Raw genomic sequence first — 24,757 nt, forward strand, 5'->3', positions numbered from 1 at the left:
CCACACATCCCCTCCATCTTTTAAGGCTCTACTCTACTCTATTTTAGACCTCTATCTCTCTACTCTATAGATACTCTACTTTACAGACTACACATTATAGACTTCCTCGCATTTCCCACATTTACATATTATATCATTTGAATTCTATATATTTACGTGAAAATTAGGTATATCCCCTCCCAAACATATAAAAGTCACGTAACAGTACGTCAAAAACAGAGGGGCCCATTAAAAGAAATTATAAAAAAAAAACCAAAAAAAGACAGCTCGAATATACAAAAGCCAGTGACAAAATCTGGCAGCACCAACTCGACACGTGGCGCGAATCCCTCCGTTTGTTTCAAATCAAAAGTACTCAAACGCAGTTGATTGTGCATTACTATTACTACTACTGCTACTACCGCCAACACCACCGCACCTCTTCGGCGTCGTTTTGAGACCCGGGATCTCCGGCGGCGCGAGCGACCGTACGAGGGCGAAATTCAGGCTCTTGAAAAACGGGTGCTTTTTGACGTCGGCGGCTCCGCGCTTCGACCCGAGTCGGCTAACCGGGTCCTTGTTCAGCAGCCCGGAGATGAGGTCGCGCGCGTGGAGCTCACTCGTGCTGGGGGGCGTGGGGGACGTCGGGAACTCGAGGGGCTTTTTTATGATGTTACGCAGCGTTGTCTCGTTCGATGGAGCCGCGAAGGGCGTGCGACCGTAGATCATTTCGTAGATGAAGATCCCGAAGGCCCACCAGTCGACCGCGTTGCCGTGGGACCCGCCGGACGCGACCTCCGGCGACACGTACTCGTGGGTCCCGACGAAGGAGCACGACCGGGCGTCGACCGGCTCCGCCACGAACAGCCGGTTCGGGGCTAAGGTTTGGACCTTGCGTGACCGGAAGAACCGGTTCGGGAGGCAGGAGAATGGCATGTGTACGCCGCGGGTGTACGACGGAGTCGATGATGTCGCGGTTTCTGGGGAGCACGATGGGGATTCGACGGCTGGGATTGCGTCTGAGCATAGAGAGAGATCGAAGTCTGAGAGCATGATATGACCGTCTGATCTTACTAAAACGTTTTCAGGCTTAAGGTCTCGGTAGATTATTCCCAGCATGTGAAGGTACTCTAATGCAACCAGAATTTCCGAAGCATAAAACCTGAATAAATAAATAAAATCCCAAATGAAAATGAACTGAGTTAGATTGAGTTGAATCGGCCGAGTTAAACCAAATTTCTCGGGAACCAAACGGTGAGCAATAATGTTTACTTGTGTGAGACGGTAAAGAAATTGCCTGATCTAGCAAAATGGATCAATAAAGCAATGAAATGAATGGGTTTCTATCACATCCAATAACGGAAAATTTTCATTTAAAGGAAATTTGCGGCTAAGTCAGAGAGATAATCCGAGAAAATCTTAGCTGCAGAGCAAAAAAACGGAAATAAAAAATTTGAAAGCGATTTTTAATTGATTTTGATTCGAAATCAGAGCTGCGAAAGCAGACAAGAGAAAAGAAACTTTTACTTATCTCTCGCAGCACAAGAAAACAAAAAAAAAAAAACATGCAAAAACGAAATTTCTCTTTCACCTTCAGAAGAAACGCAGCTTTTAAAGCTTTTTTGTTTTTTGTTTCAGATAATATTTTCAGAGATATGGATCGGACATGAAAGTATACCTAGCGGAGCTGAGAGAGAAGCGTTTGTGGGGTTGTTTGTGGCGCAAAGAATGCAAGTCGCCGCCGGAGCAAAACTCCATGACAATGCAAGAGAAATGGGAGGCTTCGAACTCGGCGTGAAGCGTAGGCAAAAAAGGATGGTCCAGCATCTTCAGAATCTTCCTCTCCATCTCAGCTCTCTGCACCTTGTTCTTCTTCGCCAAGGCCTGTTTGTCCACCACCTTCATCGCGTAGTAGTCGGAACAGTCTCTGAGTGCACAGAGATACACAGTACCAATATCTCCGGCGCCGATGCGGCGGATGAGTCTGAAGTCACGGATGGTGAGACCCGTCCGGCGAACGGCGGAGTAAGCGAAATCTGAGGAACGGTGAGGCTTCAGAGTTAAGAGGTTTTCAGGCGAGGATTGTGAAGCTGCAGGAGCGTTGAGCTCAAAGGAAAGCCGGCTAAAACTGCTACAACTATCGCTGCTCATTGAACTATAACCAGAATTCAAAGCTTCTAAACTCAGTTCGCTATCTGAATCTCGGTTACGGTCTAACATTTTAGAAAGCTAAAATCTTTTGTTGCTCTCTACAGAGAAACAAGGTACACCATGCTAGTAGCTCTTATATAAAGGAAAAAAAAAAAAAAACCCAAATGGAATCTGAAACCAGGTTTTTGTGGTGAGACTGTTAGATAGTTACCCACCCCGCAGAACAAACAGTGAATTTGAGGGGCTATAGAATCAGATACTTTTTCTTTGTGAACAGAAAGTCCATGAAAGAGAAGTCAAAGCTTTGAGGAAAAAGGGTGCTGTATTATATTAAAGGGCTTTGAATGCGCATTTGCAAACGTAGCAGGCTTTTGAGGTCGTCGGAGCTAAATATTAGGGTTTCTTACATAAAAGAAATCCGTACTGGAAACTAATAAAGGCTAGAGAAAGAAAGAGAGAGAGAGAGAGAAGTGTTTGGTTAGGTCTCTCTGGTTTTGTTGTTAGAGAGAGAGAGAATGAAAAATAGTGAGTTAGTTGAGGGGGTATTTATGCTGGGTTGTACAGACAAATACAGAGCTTAATTTTCCTTAATCTGGGTTTTTTGTTTTAAATTTTGCTAAGTACTACGTACTTTGTGTTTTTTTACCACGAGGTTTTAACCGTGGTAGAGTTTTGGTACTTTGGTAAAAGCCATAGCTGTATGTGCCTTTTTTTGATGACGCGGGGTTAAGTTACGGCACGTGTGGGGAAGGTCATCTTTGGGTGTTCGTCACGTGGATTTTGGTTGCTTTTCTTCATAACCTGCGCAGAAACTGAACCCACACGCGCAGTATGATCTAATAGGTTCTGAAAAGGGGAGAAAAAGTCATTAGTGTCAGTCCAAATGAAATTAGTCTTTTATTCTTGAATATAATAATAATTAATTAATTAATTAATATTCTTTTTTGATGAACAATTAATTAATTTTCTTCTTACTTATTACTTTTTCAATACAATCCAATCTCATATGATAAAATTTATTTTAGCAATAAAACATTAATTTATAATGATAAATTTTATTTTAACAAAAAAGTCATTAATTTATAAGGACATTTATCACAAAAACAATAATTTCCTCTTTGTGGGGTTTATAACTAAATTTGATTGCGCTTAGAGCATTCATAGTTGAGTTTGTAAAAAAGACAACCTATTTGATGATATGAAAAATTGTTTTATCTACTTTAAAATAATATTTTACAATTTACTCAACATTTCATTCCAGTAGATATAACCAACCACTTCATCCACCCATCCACAATCAAAATCATCCACCACTACTACTATCAATACTCATTCCTAAATCAAAACCTATAGCAAAAAAAAAAAAAAAAATCAACCACAACAGTCACCACTCCCACAACCCACCACCACTTAGAATCCATCACCACCACAACCATCAACTACCTCCGAAATCACATACCCATACCTAGAAACCCATATTAAAATAAAATATTAAATTAAATTAAAATAAATTGAAATTGCAGCTCACTACCACCACCTCCTCCACACCAAACCAATTCACCACCACCATCTACCACCACACAGATCAGTATCCATCATTGCACGACCCACCAATCACAAAATTAACTAAAACCTAAATCAGCCAACCTAAATCCAAATTCAAAAACAATCGCCATCATGGAGAGAGAGAGAGAGAGAGAGAGAGAGAGAGAGAGAGAGAGAGAGAGAGAGAGAGAGAGAGAGAGAGAGAGAGAGAGAGAGAGAGAGAGAGTATATCAATAAATAACTCTCTAAAACTTGCTATATAATAAGAAGTTACTGTAGCAAAGTTGTAAAGCTTTTTAGGTATAAACACCCGGCTATAAAGGGTTTTTTTAGTGTGTGGGGGGTTTTAAAAGAACAGTTTGAGGGTTAAACACTTGGATACTAATGCTCTTGCACTACATAAATTAAAAATGAAAAATAAAAAATATATAAAAACTCCCTCTTTTTTGGATTACTGGACATATTTGAAAATAAAAAAGAGGGATTAATATATGCATTTTTGGGAATATCATCCAAGTATTGAATTTATTGATCATGCTCATACTTTTGGTTTCGTTTAAGCCATTTCTAAAGAAGAATAGAAGATGACTACTACCCAAGCTGGCTCATGCCTCTGATCAAAATGAGATGCTTCTATTTTCTTTTTCTTTTTTCTTAAACGATCAGGCTTCTATTGTATTTCGTTTATTTTTCTTTTTCTTTTATTAATTATTTTTTTAAAGTTGTTTTATTGGTTAATTTAATTCACGTTTTTTTATATCCTTGTTAATGCAGCTTAGTTGGCATCTTAGTATAAAAGGTAAATTAGGCAACTTTGGCAGTTGTGAATATCGTTTGCATGCTATTTTGTCAATTCCCGTCTTTATACATTATATCTATTTAATTTAATTTTTTCTTTAAAAAAAAACTATAGTAAAATACCGTCTATAAAATAAAAATCATGTATTGTACCCTCTTGATTTTAGTAAACCCAACATCCAAAAGCTGTAAACTATAGTTGGAAATGTATATATAAGAAGACAAACTAGATAAATAATTGTACAGTACCTGGACCCCCAAGCCCAATTGGGCCTTGGGCTCCGACCCAACAATATGGCCCATGACGCCAATCTCTTTTTCCCTGAGACCCGGGCCCTAGGCCCACAAGGACCATAGGCCCAGGTCTCATGCCACCTTGCATTGAGCGAATGGTCTTAATTATTACACACCATGCTTCCTCACCCAGATCATGCCTAGTGTACCACTTACCGAACATTAAGGCAATTGCTCGAGTTCACCAATTCTCGGCTGCCTAGCAGTGCCTTGGGGAATATTGCTGCCGAGCAAATCTACTTAGGTGGGAACTAGTTCCAATGCCACTCTTACCACACCCCACTCCCAACTAACACCCACTTAAGAATAACGGCATTGAACCTTCTTTCCCACTAACCATGAAAGTAATTATAACTCTCCACTAATTTTTGGCTATAAATATGAGAAGCTAAAGAAGAGAGAGGGGTTGTTAAGAAGTTCGAAAAGAGACTAAGAGCGGAAGAAGTGAGAATTAAGCTTGTGCAGTATTAGGAGGGAAAGACAGTTTTGTTGGGTCTCTGTATAAAGAACTACCCAAGGTAAGAAATCCAAAGCCTACGTTACAAATAAATTGAGAGCCCAAGTGAGGGTTGGCCCATTAGCCTCACTTTTGCCATGCACAATAATCATTATAGCTGAACAAGTGTTTTTCAATAATACAGGTTTTATGCATTGATCATTTGATTTCACTCCTTATTTAATTGTTGGCAAATACTATGAAGAGCCATGTTGCTCAACATTTAGTCAAAGGGAAACCGAAAAATATTAGGGTTTTTTAGAAAATGTTAAGACTACTATTTTTGTCACAATTTGTTTGTGTGGTAAGTTATGAGAGGTGGAGTCTTCCACCATTTATGACTTGTCATGTGAGTAAGTTATAGTAAAAATAGTCGCAAAAGTTGTGGTCCTAGTATTAATTAGTTGGGTTTTTCTTCTTGTAAATTTTGATGGCCAAACTATGCTACCTATTTTGATGGCCATACTATGCTACCTATGTTGCTCTTGGAATTGGACATGGAGTGGACAGTTTCCTAGACTAGGATGATGTTATTGTCGACTTTCCTCCATGGCTCAAAACTAGATTGGGAATTGGTGGATCAGATTAAGGCAAAACTATAGAGCTTAGGATCGAACTAAGATCTTATAGTGATGGTCTTGGGTTTTGTGTCTATTTAGGGTGTGAATTTGTTGGGTACGAATTCATTCTCGGGTCAATGTGTTTGCTAGGTTTGTTCTCAGGTTGGTGGGTGATGGGTTCATTCTAGATGATCAAGTTTGCTGGGTTGCGACTGTTTGGTAAAAAACAACAAAGAAAATGAAAAGAAAAGAAAAGAAAAGAAAAAAAGAATAAACAGAAAATTAGAGAGTTTGTTGGAGGGTGTTTTCAATTAAAAAGGTAGAAAGGTAAAATAGAAAAATGTTTTTCTTAAATTGTTTTACACTAGAGCTATGTTGAGCTCATTGCAGATGCTTTAAATCCAATACCATTGGACGACCAGCCCGATGTTAATTGCTTCCAAGGGTTTTTATTCATTTTTTAGGTAAGATCAAAATTTAATTCATGACATTTACTACATGATGATTTTTTTTTGTGTAAATGGAATTTAAACTCTAAATATTTTATTCAATAAAAAAAAATTTAACAGTTGAGCTAACTAGAATTAATAATAACTTCTAACTTTAGTTTTGAAAAAAAAAAAAAAAAAAAAAAAAAAAAAAAAAAAAAAAAAAAAAAAAAAAAAAAAAAAAAAAAAAAAAAAAAAGAAAGAGGAAAAAGAGCAAAGAATGATTTTGATCAGTACCTTCCAACTAAATTTCGTTTCTAAAATAAAAAAATAAAATAAAATAAAATAAAATAAAAAAACTAAATTTCGGTGAAGATAGAATACTGCAACAAGAACCATATATAACTAATTACGTGGTGTATGATTAGACCTATCATGTATATTTGGCTCTCCATGCAGGAGCAATTTGGTTTCACCTTTTTTCAGTTCTCTTCTGGCCCTGGGAGGTGATTGAAGGGTGGGTCAAATGCAACCTAACAAAAAACACTGAACAAGACGTAGGGCCATTTATTGTGCGTATTTGGCCCCTTGAGCTGACTTTTCACTATTGCATGAGATTCTTGTACAGGCCAGGCCTACAATCATCATTTTGTTTTGCTTTGCTTTTTTATTTTATTTTATTTTATTTTTATTAATTTTCTAGAAAGTAAGATTGAATTAACGTTGAACAATTGTATTCAGATTTGAGAATTTAAAAGTTAAGGGAATTTCTTAATATAAATAGTTTGACACCGAGTTTTAATATTACATGAGAGAGAGAGAGAGAGAGAGAGAAATTCCATATAAGCCTTTTTTTTTTCTTTTTTCTTTTTTAATAAAGAAGAGTGTTCAGAATTCTTTGAATATCTAATTATTCTCTCGGCTGTATGCAGCCCCCCCTCCCATACGTACTAAGTTATTATAAAGAGAAATCTCATGAAAATGACCCTAAGATGTTGGCAAAAGATTTCAAATTCAAGATTTCATGAATATAATAAGGTCTTAAGAACTACTAAGCCAAACATGATATAACATATAGATAATAATTTCATTTAACGGGTGGAGATTTAATGCTATTAATATCCATCAATCAAAAAAAAAATTATACTTTTCATAATTTATTTTGTGGGAGTAAAAAACTTGTCAATAATTGAAATGCATGTAATTTGACTATTTTCTATGTGAATAGATATTGCAGTGTGTTTGCATAATAGCCTATAATTCATGCTGAAGATCTGTGTGTTCTCTCTTTCTCTCTCTAAAAGGCATTATCAGAAACTTTTTTTAATTTTTGATAAAACAGCATTATCAGAAACATGATTGCAAGTATCGGGTGAGGCTTGAATGAAGCCCAATAATTGAGGTTGTGACTGTAAAGGTGGAATTATATTTAGTACCTATTAGCTAGAGAAGTTTCTTTATGTCCCATTCTTAGGTAAAATATGTAGGAAACCATCTTTAATACGTCATCTCAAATGGGCCTACCTTTGCAAAAGAAAAGAATAGAACTCCAATTTTGGCCCATGCACCAAACAACGTCCAATATATCAACACATGTGAGCCCCCTGTTTTGTTTTTGTTTTTCTTCTTTTTCTTTTTAACACGATAATATTTCAAATTATGTTACATAATTATTTTTTATTATCAAGTCAAATTACTAATTAACTTTTAGTGTAAATAAAAATTAAATTTCAAATCTTTTATCCAAAAAACAAAAAATTTTATTAATTAAACTAACTAGAACTCAGTTCACACTACTAATATGTCAATTTATTATAGAGATTAATTAAAAATCTATGTTAATTTAATATTTTGAAATAAATTAAATAAAATATAATTCACTAATATTATCAAAATTGAACTATAATAGTATTGTAGCAATAAAAGACAAACAATTCTCTTTAATAATGTGACAGAAGTACACTGTTTATGACCGAGTCTCTGTCACAAAAATAAATTATGGCAGATGGCTCAAATACATTTTAAAATAAATAATGAAAATCCTTTTTAAATTTCTTAAACCTTTTGATATAAATTTTAATGAAAACACGATCTAAACAACTTGAAACTGTTATGGTTGAGTTTTACCTAAAATAAATTATATTTTAACAATTTTTATATAATTTATAATTGCTCATTATTAAGAAAGATTTATATTGAGTCACATGAAATAATAAATAAATTGTGTATATATGTTTTAGCCATATATACTCAATTATGATAGATTGATGATATTGTCCCAAATCTTTAATTATGATCAGGTCTTTAAAGATAATGAAATTAGAGTAGGCCATGGTCTTCCAATCAAAAAAGAATATAGAATAAATAGAAAATGAGAAAAAGAGAGGAAGGTGGGTGCAACTTTAATTGCACAAAGTCTGGCAATGTACAAGGCTACACAAGCAAATTGCATGTCGAATTTCCTTTCACATACCCCATTTGAATATCTTTGTAATTAATTTCGAAAAACAATCTAGCAACAAGAACTGGACAGAATAGACTTATACTAAAATACTCACATGGCCAACAAAAAAAAAAAGAAAAAAAAAACAGTTCCTTCATGACATGTCTGCACCAAGATTGGAAGCAAAAGAGTGGGGAAGCAACAGTTGGAGCTGAGGGTCCCACACCAATACAAAAAAGAAATGGGTCCCATATTTGACAAGAACAATTCTCTAAAATCCTACATGAGTTTTGGATTGTTTCGTGCTCATTTTCATACATCTACGGAAATATATAGACTATATAGAGGAAATTGATGTAAAAGGGGCCCATGATAGTTTTAGATGGAAATGGGTGTTGTGTAAAAGGCAAGCAAAAAGTACACCAAGTGGAATTTGTATGTGAATTAGAGCAATGACATTTTTTTGATAAGGGAATTCAAGCCAGACACTTATATTTAAGAGGCTTTTGCTTTGTTTCTTTTAATTTAATGAGCACAGTGACATAGAACTAACAAAGAATCAAAGTAATACTATTCAGTCACTGGAACAAAACCAGCTGAGGAAAGTGGAAAAACCTAAGAGAAAACTGACTGCATCAACCCACTGCAGTCCTTTTGAGTATGTGAAGAGGCATCTAAGTACATAATTCATGGTGAATACACTATACCAAAAAAGAATGTCATAAATGAATTTAGGTATATTACCTCATGTCATGCAAACATTAAGAGGAAGAATGTAACCAATAATTGTATTTTCAGATTTTAACATACTGGAAGACAAGATGATCTAGTTGTGGATTTGATTACTCTAAACCATAAGTTTTGCAATTAAGCAATAATTTGAAACGTAATTGTAGGGGTTTAGGTCATATTTTAACAGTATAAAGAGTGGGATTGACTGAAGTCTCCAACAACGATAGGTCACTCTCATATGAATAAAGTAAGAATAAAGAAATCGTTTTGCCGATTTCATCACGTTATTAGATCTCACACCTAGATAAAAGCATTGATTATGCAGAATTACAGTCATCCCTGCATTTATTATACCCCTACAACCTTACATCACATTTGATATGATGTGATATACTCCCTCCGCTTATTTTAAAGCAGGTTGGAACATTGAATCACCCAATTGTCACATGATTGTCACTAAACCAAAATCACAGGCTTTAAATCAAAAGAAATCTAGGCTTTGAGGTCCGATCTAGGGAGGAGAGCTAGAGAGATGCCTTCCGTGAGTATCACACCACTCTAAAAGTTCATTACATTCCAAAATGCTAGCCCTAACCGTATTATCAAAGTATCACTAGTAAACCTCTCAAAGATAAATCATCTTCATGACAACCTTCTTTAGTGTTTGTGCAGACAACAGTCGAAGATACTTCTTAACTTTCCCGGTCTTCCTAACTCAAAGAATCATTGCTCCCATATGTAAATCAGTAGCTCCAAACTCTTAATCCCACTTAGGAGGTCTAGTTATATGAATTTGGATGTAATTTTTTTTCTTTTATATTTTTAATTAATTTATTAATTTACAAAATTTTAAACCTCATTTTTTCTAAGTACAATTATCTTTTAATCAACTTTCTCAATGTTTGGCTTTTCCTTAATGTCTCTTTGTTCAATCAGGAAGTGATAGAAAAGTTGACAATAATAAAGCAAAACCCGAATCATTAACTTAAACTGTAAGTAAGCACTGCGATCATAGAGGATCTAAAAATAAATGTGTGGATGTGCAGGCCAATTTTGTTGTTCTAGAAAGATTTTCAGGATAACTCCAACTCATCCTGTTTGTACTATAAATTGCAAATTTAAGAACAATCTCCTCCACATGTTCTTTCCTTGAAAAACACACAACACCCAGCAATCAAAAACAGAAAAAAACACACCTTTATCATGACTTGAAAAACATATATATATATATATATATATATACATATGTGTGTGTGTCGAGAATATATATCCTAATAATACTCTAGGGTAATTTCTTCTGCATTAAAGTCACAGTTGAAATCTTATTATTCATATCACTTCAAGAATCTAGTTAGCATGATCTCGTGGCTTACAATACCATGAAACCTACTAAACTAAAAATTGAAGAACAATGAGCTTAACCTACGAATGATACCAAATCAACGAGTCCAAATCTTATGTCTCACTTTTCTTCCTCTACTTTATGCTCCACCAATAAAAACTTACCACATGTTCACCTAACTAATTAAATACTATCATTATAATTGTAGTATTTAATTAGTTAGGTGCATCGTCACCAATGGCTCTCAACTTGTAAATAAAAATTTCTTCAACCTAGCAATACCTCAGATTCAAGTTAACTCAACAAAATTTAAATCCCAAATAAATGGGATTTATCATTCCTATTTAGTTTGAAATAAGATATTCTTAAATTATTGCGTGGGTTAAATCACAGAATACGATTTCCATTTGCAGGTCATTGGAAAAGACCCAGAAATTAATAACTCGTACAGGTCTCGACCAGAATTATGTCTTCCCTCTTGACTTTGCACCCCTTAAAAAATTACATGATATTAGTTAGTTTCACAAATTTACATGGTCGAAACACGGATTGCATTAGAATATGAAAATGGAGCAAGCAAACCTAGAGATTGACGGAGCAAGATTATGCTTTTTTTTGTTTTTGCATTGACCTATTGTACCATTTACATGTGAGGATTGAGGAATGCATGTTAATTAAGTAGTTTATGATTTGAATATAATGCCAAAATTAAGGTAATGATAAGCACAAAAATGAAGATTTTAAAAAGGAAAAATGGCAGTGAAAACAGTCAAAACACCCAGCCAATATTCCCGCTGTTTTGCTAGGCCGACATGCAGGCAAAATATGTCACGTAGACAACTTCATCCTCAACACAACTAATAAATAAAAATGCAGTGTTAGTTGAAAGCCATGACATCAACACAATATAAAACTAACATTTTTATATTGTTTTGGTATTAAAGTATATTAAGTTCATACGATTCAGAGATTTAAAACATTGTAAAATACTAAACGTAATGACTGTACCAAGAACAACCCGAAAGTAGAAAAATTGGTGGGGAATCCTAGGGTGGAATCCGAGTTCCTCTTTCTTGGTACCATAAAATTATGCACGCCTCATGTTCCCGAAGCCTTTTCACATTGTTTCTATGTCGACTTGATTCTGTATATAAAAAATTAAGGGTTGCTCATCTAACTACTAGATTTTGTTCCCACCATCTATAGAGTATTGGTCTTAAGTGCAGAATTAAGCATATGATTAGGTGACGCGACTCATTAGTGATTTGCTTTTAATTAAGCAGAGTTATAAAACACATACCAAATCACTTTTCAACCACTCATTTATGGCTTTTTTTATATGATAAGCTTTTGAGACGCTTAATTCTCAAGAAAAAAAAAGTTTATATATGTTTAAGATATCTGCGTGTTAGATATATCAGGGACCTTGGGTCCAAACGTGTTGCAAGGCCATTATTGTAAATTCCATCTATATTTATAGGTCAAAAGTAAAACTATACTTGCATGTGGAGTTTCCTAGCTAGTCATGCTAACTAGAATTAAAATAGGGTTAGGATAAATTACGCATAAATAATCTCTTATGTATTGCATTATACAATGAATATTTATTTAGTCTTGCTCTCTTTTTTCCTGGTATCAGAGTTTTTTTTTTTTTTTTTTTTTTTTTTTTTTTTTTTTTTTTTTCGTCGTAAGATAAGAGCAATCTTGCTTTAGTTTGCTAACAGTCACCAATAAGGTCACTATTTTTCTTCAAATGCAGTGCCAATTGTCAATCTTAGTCTCTATTAGGCGATTCCGCTGCCAACACAAATCTGTTAATACATAATTGTCTTATTTTTTTCTATTGTCGTTGACGTCGTTATTCTCCCAAATAAGTTATTATTCACATCACCATTTTTGTCACAGTTCTAATAGAATTCTAGCCATTCACGCAAATAAGTAATGTCTCCACCAAGATCGTGTCCGTTTGGATCTTAATTTCAATTACATATCTTGTTTTTATGAAACCAACCACATAGAACGATTCTTCGACCTCCGACAAGTCATACATGTATAGTTTTACAAATACATCTTGTTGTCGCAACGCGCCCATACATGCTATTGCTAGAAATCCAAATAGGCGGCTCTACAGCCAGCAGCCCATGGGGCTCAAATGAACCCCTGGCCTGGCCAAAAACAAAAATTATATATCAATTTTTTTTTTGACCCCTAAAATAAAATTTTAAACACCCTAACATTAAATTTTGTTCAATCCCAATTGAAATAAGTTTCAATATGATCATTTAGTGTTATTTTTACAATAATTTTACAATAAAAGTTAAGTGACAAGTTTTAATTGGTTTTTTCTAGACCCGCAAATGCCATCACTTTTTACATATCTTTAACAACTTGTCATCTAAATTTTGTTGTGAAAGTGTTGTGTCAATAGCTCTACTCTTAAAATTGTTACTTCATTTTTAAAAATAAATAAATAAACAAATCTTCTCTCTGGACTCTAACTTACTTTGTCATTAGCCGTTAAATGGAATTATTTTTCCTGCATTTTTCTTTTTCATTAGCAAAAAATTTAGCACACAAAAATTACAAAACTATAACCCCCTCTAGAAAAAAAATCCTGGAGCCAACACTACTCTGTGCACTCGCGTACATAGGCTAGCGCATGCGTGTGATTATTGTGATGTCAACAATGATGTCATTAACCATGTCAGTAGTGATGTCAATGTGATGTCCTCAATGAGATCAACATTTTTAACCCTCAATTTGCTAAACATAATCCTTTTGTTGATTTATACAAATCCTTCTATTCCTAAAAACCCTTCATCTGTTGAAGGTAATTTTTCCTCGAGTACGTTCACTTCGAAATCCTCTCCTAGCACACTGATCTCTCATGTGTATGTAGCTCCCTGGTTCTATCTCACCCTACTCGGGTGAAAACACCCCCTCGTTATCTCACAAACTATTATTGTTATTATGCAACCTTTACTCTTCACATATCTTAGTCCTATTTTAAGGCTTTCTTGTAATCCTTTTATGGAAAAACACTATGGCAGAAAAACTTGATGCTCTATTTTGGAATCATACCTGAGATCTTGCTAAGTTGTCTCCATGAAAATCTGTAGTTGGTTGTAAATTGGTTTATAAGATCAAAACTTGGTCTGATGGTACAGTGGATTGATACAAAGCTTGTCTTGTGGCTAATGGTTTTGTTGAGTCTATAGTTTTAGGTTGTCAAACTATGAACAAATGTAATTCTTCTAAGTGTCTTTCGAATCTATTTCAAAGTCAAGATTGACACCAAGACTGCTCAAGTAAGTTTGGTGTTTGTGTTAGTCGATCAATTGAGATTTAGTATTTTTGATCAATCAAGCCCTAAAGTTGATCAATCAAGAATTATATCAAATTTTAATTTTCAAACTTAGTCATCCATCCAAGTTTGTAGAGTTTTGTGCCACCAAAGCTAAGATATAAAATAAAACCTATTGGATGTAATTGAAAATTTTTTGGAGAGCTATGATTTTGCATCTAGGGTTTGTTTATGCCAAGTTCTCTATGCTAAAAAACCGGAATTTGAAGGCATACCCGGTTCTCTATGCTATAAAACCAGAATTTGAAGGCATGCCTTCAAATGCCTTCAAATTCGGTTCTCTATGATTTTGCATCTAGCCTTCAAATTCCGTGAAATTTTTTTGCCAAATATCCCTCAAGTGAAACTACTTTAGGCTTTTACTTCAAGCCCACATGAAACTGCTTCTATTCCACATCAGCCCATTTAAAAAGTAAAAACTACTTCCAACCTATTTGAAATTAATATAAATATTCTTTATTATTAATTCAAGTATAAACTTCAGCACATATTTTATAATGCGAAAAGTCTTGCAACTTAACTAGTTAACACCTCTTCTAATGTGTCTAAGAGAGACGTTTAAGGTTAAAATCTCTCCCTCCCCCAACTATTAAATTGTCATTAAAAAAATGTATATTTTAAAATATTCTAAAAAAGTGACCGCTTGTTCTCAATATATTTTGTAAATCATAACTCATCAATTTGTATAATCTATTTGAAAAATATAAATACTAAGTAAATTCATTACATCAAAATAACAAAATTACATTAAGAAATAAAAACTAAGTGTATAAATATGTCAATAAACTAAATTTAAAATAAATAAATAAATAAAAATGGTGCAATTAAGAACAAACAATTTACATACTGCTCCAAATATTATTGAAAAAAGGTTTTTACAAAAGTGTGTTAAACTTTAAAAAATATATATTAAAAAAAAAAAAAAAAAAAAAAAAAAAAAACGAGATTAGACACTAGACAGGGAAGAAGAAGAAAAAAACCCTAAAGTTTTTGGAAATATACATTGGATGGTAGATAATTATCCTATCTTCTATAAATCAATAATCAATTTGATCTCTTACTGTTGTTGATTGCTACATTCCACATAGCCTTGTTGAAAGCTTTTCAGTCTTGTCATACCATTAATTTGATTCCCCCTCTCACGTGGCTACGGGCTTATCACATCTTTAAAATGCAATTTTCTTGTAATGAATGGCTATTTATGATCCTCGTGGGCCATCTTTTATACTCCAGACATAAATTGACATAATTGAGAAAAGAAAGTTTGAAAAATGAAATTTTATTTTATTTTAAGATAATTACAATTTGTTCTTAATTCTGTAACTCAAATCATTTTCTCGTTAGGCTGTAAGCACTTTATATAGATGTCAATTCAGTTATAAGGCCGTTAGCAAAAGTTAAGATGATATATCATAAGAAATAATATAGCTTAAGTGCTCTTTGGTTAGCTTGAGTTTTGTGTTGTGTTTCAAATTTTGTAATTCCTGTTTGTTATAAAATTCACTCTTTTTTTTTTTTTTTTTTTTTTGATGAAATAAAATTGTCTTATTCATCAAAAGAGAAAGAAACACTGAACCCATTTGGTACATGTGTCTAAGTATATGTTTTTAGTTTTTAAATAATATTATATGTATTTCCACATATTTTTTCACCCACACGTATTTCCAAAAAAACTGAAAACTGTTGTTTAAACACACGTACCAAATGGGCCCTAAGTGTCTGTTTGGCTAGCTTATTTTTTGCCAACTTATTTTACTATTCTGCTTATTTTTGCTACTATCCATGGCCCCACTACACTTTTTGTTACTATTTATATGTCTCACTATACTATTCCAACTAATATTTACTTTTATCTATAGTACTTTCAACAAAAAATTTTCATTTTCAACAAAATAAGAGTCTATTTGGATACTGTTTATTTACTGAAAACATTGAAACAAAAATAATTTTTAAAGGTGTGAATAGTATTGTGGAACCCAGAAATGTATGGGTATGCACGTTTTTGTGTTTTTGACTGGGTTGTGAATAGTGCCGTGAGACCTAGCCAAAAACAAAAATACAAACACAACACTAAATCATTTACACGCAAACGCACACTAAGCGAATCCCAAATAGATCCTACGATTATACAAACTTTTTGGGTCTTGTGGTCAAATTAGATTTGTTTGAGCGGCCCAATATGCCCAACCTAGTCCGAACTCAATTTTTAGTTGGGAGCCCAAACTCAACTTCATTTTTCTTGAAAACACAGCCCAAACACTATACTAAGCTTCAAACTGATCTATTAAGCCCAAAGGCCAAAACTAATAAATAAAATTTTGGGCCTCATGGTGGGATTGTGTTTTGTTGGCCCCAAACACTATTGTTTAGATTTTCCCATTAAAGGTTCTGATGTCAATAATGTCGACACCAGACAGGTTAGAAGTTTTGGGTAAGATGACCTAACTCTTTCTGCCTTTAGCCCTCTAGAGTTTAGAGTCTTTAGACGTTGAAAATTGTGACAAAAATAATTTTGGTAAAATCCATTTGTTGTGATATAGCGTTTAATATCATGCTGAAGCTATAATTAATTTTTTTTTTTTTTAAATGCTTAGCTATGTTACTAGATAATGCATTTTTTTTACCATGAATTAATAATTTTTTAAAAACTCTAGCACAACAAATTAATTACTGGAGCTGATTTAATAACTAGTTAATTGGCTTATTTTAAAGTTTTAATAATTAAGCTAATAATTATATTTTGTTTAGAAAAATATAAATAAATTCAACCATATTAAACTAATTTTCACATCTTTCCATAATATTTAGACAATTTTTCATGTTTCTAAAAAGCAGGCCGAAACACAGGGCTCAACTATCTTGAACTGAAGTAAATTTAATGTGTTTCTGTTGCATGCTTCATCTCCCTCACATGAGGGTAGACCCCACAGTGGGGTCCACCCTCATGTGAGGGAGAGGAAGCATGCAACAGAAACACAATATACCCTTTCCTTGAACTGGGACCTAAAAAGGTCTCGTGACTCCGGTCCATATTTAGAAAACAAACAACAAAACTCAAAAGGGTCAAAAGACTCAACCAAATCAAATCAATGGTTCAACAATAAAAAACAATCCTATTTTAAACCCATTTTTTAGTTTACTAAAAATTTTGATCATTGACCGAAGGTTGAATTCTACACAAGAATGGGGTTTCATGGAATTTGAAAGCAAAATGTTTTTTTTTTTTTAAATTATGAGCTAAAAATAAGGTTTTTGATCAAAATGAGCTTTTATTTATGTGGGCCTGAAATATGACAATACCTTTGGAATAGAAAAATCTATTGAGAGGTATGAGCAAAGCAAACGGTTGTATAACAAAATCCGAAGTGTTTCGAGGCCTGGATAATAATTTACAAGTACACAAAGGCTGGTTCTTCTTCAATTGATAGGAGAGGTAGCAATCTTGATGGTAAGCAAGCAATAACGAGCTCCCCGTGCCTTCATCCAATGAGCCCAGGGTTGTTGAATGCACGGCACCTAAAGTCCAGCCCACTTGGGATTACAACCTTGCCACGTTAATATTGAAGGGATGTGTGCGTGTGTGGTTTTCATGGAGAGAAATTAGAATATGTTTGAGATCCGCTTATTTTGTTGGAATTGAAAATTTTTTGTTGAAAATGCTGCAGATAAAGGTAAAAATTAGCTAAATAATACCAAAAAGTACAGTGAGACCCATAAATATTAGAAAAAATAAACTGAATAGTAAAATAAGTTGGCAAAATTAAGTCATGCCAAATGCACACTAAGTGTTTGTTTAGCAAGATTATTTTTGCCAACTTATTTTATTATTCAGCTTATTTTTGCTACTATTCATGGGTCTCACTGTACTATTTCAGCTAATTTTTATTTTTATCTACAATACTTTCAACAAAAAGTTTTCAATTTCAGCAAAATAAACGGATCTCAAACAGACCCTAAGTGTCTGTTTGGCAAATATTATTTTTGCTAGCTTATTTTACTATTCAGCTTATTTTTGCTACTTTTCATGGGCCTTACTGCACTTTTTGTTACTATTTATAGGTTTCACTATACTATTTTAATTAACTTTTACCTTTATCTACAGTGCTTTCAATAAAAAAATTTTAGTTTTAGCAAAATAAGCAGATCCTAAACAGACCCTAAGAAAAAAATGCGCAAGGGTGAAGTTGACTAAAAAGGAAAAAGAAATATATAAGGAAGATAAATTGGGAATTTTCTCTAAGAAGGTTCTTTGAGTGAGTGAGTTGAAGTATTCATAGTGGAAGATTTTGCTACAGCCAGTTTTGTGGTGAGATTGTATTTGTTCCTTGATATACTATCATGTTTTTCCAATTTATTGTGAACTCAGATTTTGGGTATAATTTGAGTATTGTAATCTCTATTTTATTATAGTAGATTGATTGGATTTACCTCATGGCTTTTCCCTTTACACTGGAGGGCTTTCTATGTAATTCTTCATGTGTTCTTGTTGGTTGATTTTCTTGACACTTCCTTAGATTTCTATTTTCTCTATTTGGGGTATTTTTAATTTTGTGCGCGCCTGAAATGAAACTGTTGGGCTCTAACTCACTTGGGCTCACAATTTATTTATAAAGTGAGCTTCAGAATTTCCTACTCTGGGTCGTTCTCGGCACAAAGACTAAAACTAATGTTCCTCCTCTCTTCCTTAATGACTGTTTTTTCTCTCCTTTTTTCTGAACCCTTTCCTCTTCCCCAACTTCTTCTATTTATAGCTTCAAGTTAGTGGGGAGATCATGATTACTGCCATCGTTAGTGCAATTGAAGGTCCAATATTATCTGTTTTAAGTAGATATTTAAGTGAGAGTGGAATGTAACGTTTATGGCCTTGGAACTTGGTTCCAGCTCAGGTGAATATGCTCGGTAATGATGTTCCCCAAGCATCCTATGGTTCGCCCGGACAAGGTTTATCTGATTGTTTGGGAAGTTTTATGGCGAGCAGAGTTTAGGACCCGAGGCCCAAAACTCGTTCTTTATGAAGGCAGTTTCAAGAAGGGCTCAGGGTGATGGGGCCGTACCATTGGGCCTGAGCCCAGGGCCCATCTGGGTCTTGGGATCTTGGTGCTGTACAAATTTAATTTACACAAACGTGGATTTATCCCAAGAAGTGGTATCAGAGCCTTGGTTATTTGGCTTGATTATTTTATGTTGAATTAAATAGAGAATATGAATATGAACACTATGATTAAATTCTCATCATCAAATTATTCAATTGGGAAGTAGTTGATGGATGACGTCCTTTATGGTAAGGACCTACATGATTCCATTGAGAGTGACAGTGTTAAGCCAAGCAATATGTCTAATAAAGACCATGAGAAGTTACATAGAAAAACCATTGGGTGTATTGGACAATGCATCGATGTAGAATGTTTCATCATGTGTCTCAAGAGACTAATATATAAGCTCTTTGTGAAAAATTAAAGGGACTCTATGAAAGAAAGACTACTCAAAATAAAGCTTTTGTAGTTAGAAAGCTTATGAATTTGAAGCTTAAGGGAAGGAGATATGTTGCCAAGCACTTGAGTGAGTTCCAAGACTTGGTGAATCAAATAGTTGCAATGAAGCTGATAATAGATGATGAGCTTCAAGTTTTATTGTTTTTGAGTTTCTTACTTGACAATTATGAAACTCTAGTGGTGTCACTTAGTAACTCTACTCCAAATGATGTGTTACAACTTGCAACGGTAAAAGATAGTTTATTCAATGAAGAAAGTAGAAGAAGAAAGGACATAGGCAAGGATAATGCATAAGCTGTTGTCACAAAGAACATGAGAAAAAGTAAGAGTAGAAACTTTAAGGAGCATGGTAAATCCAAAAGTCAATCATAATTGAAAGGAAAATTCAAGTGTTTCTATTGGGACAAAACATGTCACATAGAAAGAAATTGTAAGACTTGGAAAAATAAACAAAAAGATGTGGAAAATCATAACAAGGTGGAAGAACAGAATACCACCAATGTTCAACAATAGAAGATGTGGTGCTCCTTATAGGAGAGGGTGAATGTTTCAACAAAAAATTTTCCCTCTTGCAAGCACCAATGATTCTCTGAAGAGTCTCCATTGACCATCACCAAAATAGTTGCCATAGCTTTCTTTATCTAGAATATGATTAGAAATCAAATTTAAACACATATGTAGAACATGTCACACATTCTTCAAAGTCAGGGTGTATCCAGTGTTAGTTTCAACACAAATATCACCATTTTTCACAATGTCAACATAATTGTTCATTGCCCATCTTCACCCTTCCAAACTTTCCTTCTTTCTATAAGTAAAGTGCTCATTTCTTGAAGTGACATGGCAAGATGTAGTTGAGTCAATCACCCATTTGACATAAGGATGTGAAACATTGCAACATTCATCCTTTCCTATATAGAGCACCACCTCTTCAATTGTTGAAACAACAGTGGTATTTTGTTCTTTTGCCTTATTTTGATTTTTCTCATAATTTTGTTTACTTTTCTAAGCCTTACAATTTCTTCTTATAGGAGCTTCTTTGTCGTAGTAGAAATATAAATGTAACATTTTTTGTGTATGTAGTCAATACTTTTGTTCAAGACGTCTTTTTTTAAGGGGCTGAAAATGCTAAAACAAGCCCAAAATTCCCCTAGGGCTCTTTAAAGTGTGATGAAATGAGAAGAGTCAAACATAAAATTCCAATATTCACTAAATAAAGGCTAATGGTGCATTGTAAAAGTGAAATCAATATGCTAAACAACAAAAGGGTAGCAAATTACATATAAAACATAAGTTTGGATATGGGCTTGCTTTTAGCATCAATAAGGGAACATTGACCAAAGCCCATTGGTTACTCTTCCCCAACTACTCTTAGTAGTAGCCAATAGCTAGGTTCAGCAACGCTCTAAAGGTTAAAATGAGCTAGTCAACAAATTTTAGCCACATATAGTAGGAGTTGTGTATTTCCATTTGGGTGAAATTTTCGGATACCAGAACCTTTCTTTGAGCTCTGGGTGTTGCAAGTGTCCCTAGCACACTTTGCAACACACAAGACTTGAGTTCATGCAAAAGGTCTAAAAAAGAGTCTACTCATACCCTCCAAACCACACTCCCTCAAATTTCCCTTGTGTCACATGGGTTTAGGTCATGCTTAAAAGAACAAAAATAAATTACAATAGATGAATTGGGTCCACAAGGAAGTTGGGTTTGGCCTAATTGGACTTGTAGAAAATATGTCGCAAAAACGACTATCAACAGCTTTCTATACTTTGGATTGGCTTTAAGCTGCCTTTGCAGACTTATATGACGTCGTTCAAGCTCTCCTTTCTAATCACGCTCAAACATCCTCCGCCTAGAGCAAACTCTGATCACACAAAAATGACAAATCTGACGTCATCTCATCTCACAACAATCTTCGAGCTCTAGCCAAAGAAGTGGTCAAAACATTGGCTAGACCCCAAGCCAAGTATCCGATAGTCAAAGACTGACTCTATTTGCTAAACACTTGGCTTTTGAAGATCGAGGAGGTGTTGCAACAAAAGCTCTTGGAAAATTCGACATGGGAAAGGGAGGTTGCTGCTTGATAAGGGAAATGAGAGTATTGCCTGGAGTCTTACTTGGCCATTAAGAATGAAAGGAAGAGTTTGCTTTGACTACACGACAACGATTGCGAACGCCCTTACACATTGGCATGCGACGAATTAACGACTGGGTTGAGAGAGAGAGAGAGAGTTTAATAACATTATTTTCCAACAAAAGAAAGAAAATTGAGAAAATTTGTGACTTTTTGGTTCTCGAGATAATCAAGAAAGAAAATTTGAGAGAAAAAATCAGTAATAAAAATCTTGTTCGAGCTTGTAGGACTTGTGTATGGAATTTTTTTTTATAGAGCCTTGAATTGCAATACAAAATTTGTCTATGAAGATTGATGTTTATAAAAGAAAAAAAAATTCCTTTTCTTTTCTTTTATATGTGTGTGTGTGTGTTTTTATAAAAAAATTTATTAATTCCATGAATTTTTTTTATTTATGTAAGAAAATTATTATTATTATTATTATTATTATTATTATTATTATTATTATTATAAAAACTACTTGTCTTAGGCACTAAACAACAATCACCTAACGACATTGACAAAAAAAGGACTGAATTGAATAAAGAAAAATTTAAAGAATTCAAATGAATGAAATTAAAGTTACATAACTTAATTGAATTTTATGCAAAGTTAGATGGTGTGATTTGTAATATGTCTTATAAAGAATTCTAATGTATGTATTATGTTTATGTTTATATTAGGTGTAAGGACTCAATTTGTAACGACCCCAAAATAATATTGGGTTCGCATGTTAACAAGCCCAAACAATATAATTTGTAGAGCGTGGGTTTGAAAGGCTAGGCCTTGGTCATCGAACGATGGTTAGTCATGGTGTTCATACGGAAATAAACTATGCTTGCTCGAGAAGTCTTTCTCCTTGGTACGATCTGGGAGGCTCTGATTCTTAGCCCTTTTTTTCTCAGCCCTTTTTTCGGATTGCTTGCTTCTCCTTTTATATTAGCCTGTATCCCTTATCCTTCGTCCACGTGTAGGTTTGACTTTCCAGGATTGATACTTGTCCCATCAGCTCATACCCAAAGTAGTTGGGGGTGGTTGTAAAAGCTGAAGAGCATGGTTCTGTCAGGTGCAAAGTATTCAATGGCAGTAATGGCAGCTTTCCCTTTGTCCTTGGTCGTCATACTGTCCGGCGGTCCTTTCTCTATCAACGTAAATATTTTAGATTTTTCCCAAAACTGTTCCTATACCGTTCTTACCCTTTCTTTCAAGAGAGCCTCGAGGATGCCGAGAACAGAGTCATCCTCGGCTATGTCTCAAGATTACTTGGACTTTTATTATATGTCCTTGGCCATATCCCTCCTCGGCTCGGGTCTTGGACCCCAATGTAAAAATGGGTCAGGGTTACAAATTATTGGGCCCCACAATAGCCCCTCAAAATCCTGCTGCCCCACCTCTTGGTCGGGGAGGAGGATTTTGCTGATGTCGGGCCTGTATCATGGCTTGTCCAGCTTTGTCCCTCATTAATGTCGGTGTCTCTTCATCTGCTTAGAAAATGCGCCGGGTTACGAGACATTCTTTTAGATTTACTCACGATGCGCTTTTATCGTTTTCGTGTACGAGGCGCGTCTTTAATAACTTCCCTTTATGAGGCCAATCAAATCTGACGGTTATAGATGGCGTTGGGGAGTTGAGTGGACACTATCTCGTTTGCAGCTCTTCTTGGAAATCTGTACGGATTAAATGCCACTAAACTTACCTTCCATATAAGAAGCAAGGCAATAGGGTACTTCCTTTACATAGAGACCCTTTAACCTTTCTAAAGCCTTAAACCTCAAGCTGCACTTAAAGTTTTCCTTATCAGCACAATCAAAACTTAGAGTGTGATATGTCTGCGGTAAAAGCGGGGGTGAAGGAACCACACCCTCTCCAGAAGCACCGTGTCCCTCCGAAACTTAAGATGGCTCGGTCAGGACAGGGTAGGCAGAGACTCAAGATATTTTTTATCTTCCTTCAACCAAAATTCGAAGCAGGAATTGATCGCATCAAATTTTTGGTGCAACTGAGCTGGGGTTGCTCATCATCAGTACCATCCGCTCTATTTCGAGCATAGCTAATATGGTACCAGCGTGATAGGAGTCAGGGCTGACGCAGGGATTAAGTATCCCTGCTTCTTCTTCTCTTCCTTCACTGGTACCTCCTTTTGCCTCCCTTTCTTCTTCTTTCCCATCACCGGATCCATCCTGGTGCTTTTACCTTTTCCTCTTCTTCTCCTCATCCATCAAAGGGGGTCACCCTCTCATACACGATCGCTACTGGAGCAGAGTTTAGAAAGATTTGTCGTTTCATATTTTTTATATTTTTGCTTTTATAATTAACTTCCTGTATAGGCTTGTTTAAGCCCCTCATTGTACGTTGTACTACTTCTTTATATTAATAAAAGTTGACATTATTTTATTCTATGTATTCTTTCTTTTCTGCAATAGTTATGCTGTGAATGGATGTGCTATCATGTGATTTTTTTTTTATTATTCTGAACGATACTTAGGGCCAAAACCCCTGTTAAGAAAAAGATATCTTTCCAAGCCTATTGAAACTACCCGGCACAATAATGCCGACCTGAAAAAACAATACTTAGGGTTGAGGCCCTTGTTAAGAAAAAGATATTGTTCCGAGCTTATTGAAACTACCTGGCACAATAATGCCGACCTGAAAAAAAAAATGATACTTAGGGCCAAGGCCCTTGTTAAGAAAAAGATATTGTTCCAAGCTTATTGAAACTACCCGGCACAATAATGCCGACCTGAAAAAGGTTACACACCCAAGACTAACCAAGATGACAGCTGAATGCTCGGTACTTTGTAGGAGGTAATCATCCGAGGAGGGGTAACCCAAAATAAGCTACCCATGCGGGTCGCCAAGTACTAGGGTGCTTTGCCACCTTCTTAACATCCTTCATAGCCTTAGCCATTTTTGGCATCCGGTCCAAGGATTGAAGTACGATCGTACTGAACTTAAACGCTCGTTTGCATCAGTTCCCTTAAAACTAAGGATCCGAGGATAGGTAGGGATCTTCATTCCGT

The 24,757-nt window shown here is 34.9% G+C and overlaps 1 protein-coding gene across 1 annotated transcript; it reads right to left on the bottom strand.

Annotated features, from left to right (window-relative positions):
* Nucleotides 1-209: 209 nt before the first annotated feature.
* On the bottom strand, nucleotides 210-2,644 carry LOC126726623 (protein kinase PINOID). Its single transcript, XM_050431907.1, has 2 exons — nucleotides 1,658-2,644; nucleotides 210-1,141 (listed from the first exon to the last, which is right to left on the bottom strand). Exons 1-2 carry the CDS (start codon nucleotides 2,197-2,199, stop codon nucleotides 346-348), a joined length of 1,338 nt encoding a protein of 445 aa, XP_050287864.1. The 5' UTR covers nucleotides 2,200-2,644; the 3' UTR covers nucleotides 210-345.
* Nucleotides 2,645-24,757: the final 22,113 nt, after the last annotated feature.

The sequence above is a fragment of the Quercus robur genome, chromosome 5 (genome assembly GCF_932294415.1).
Source record: "Quercus robur chromosome 5, dhQueRobu3.1, whole genome shotgun sequence".
In the NCBI taxonomy this organism is placed as follows: domain Eukaryota; kingdom Viridiplantae; phylum Streptophyta; class Magnoliopsida; order Fagales; family Fagaceae; genus Quercus; species Quercus robur.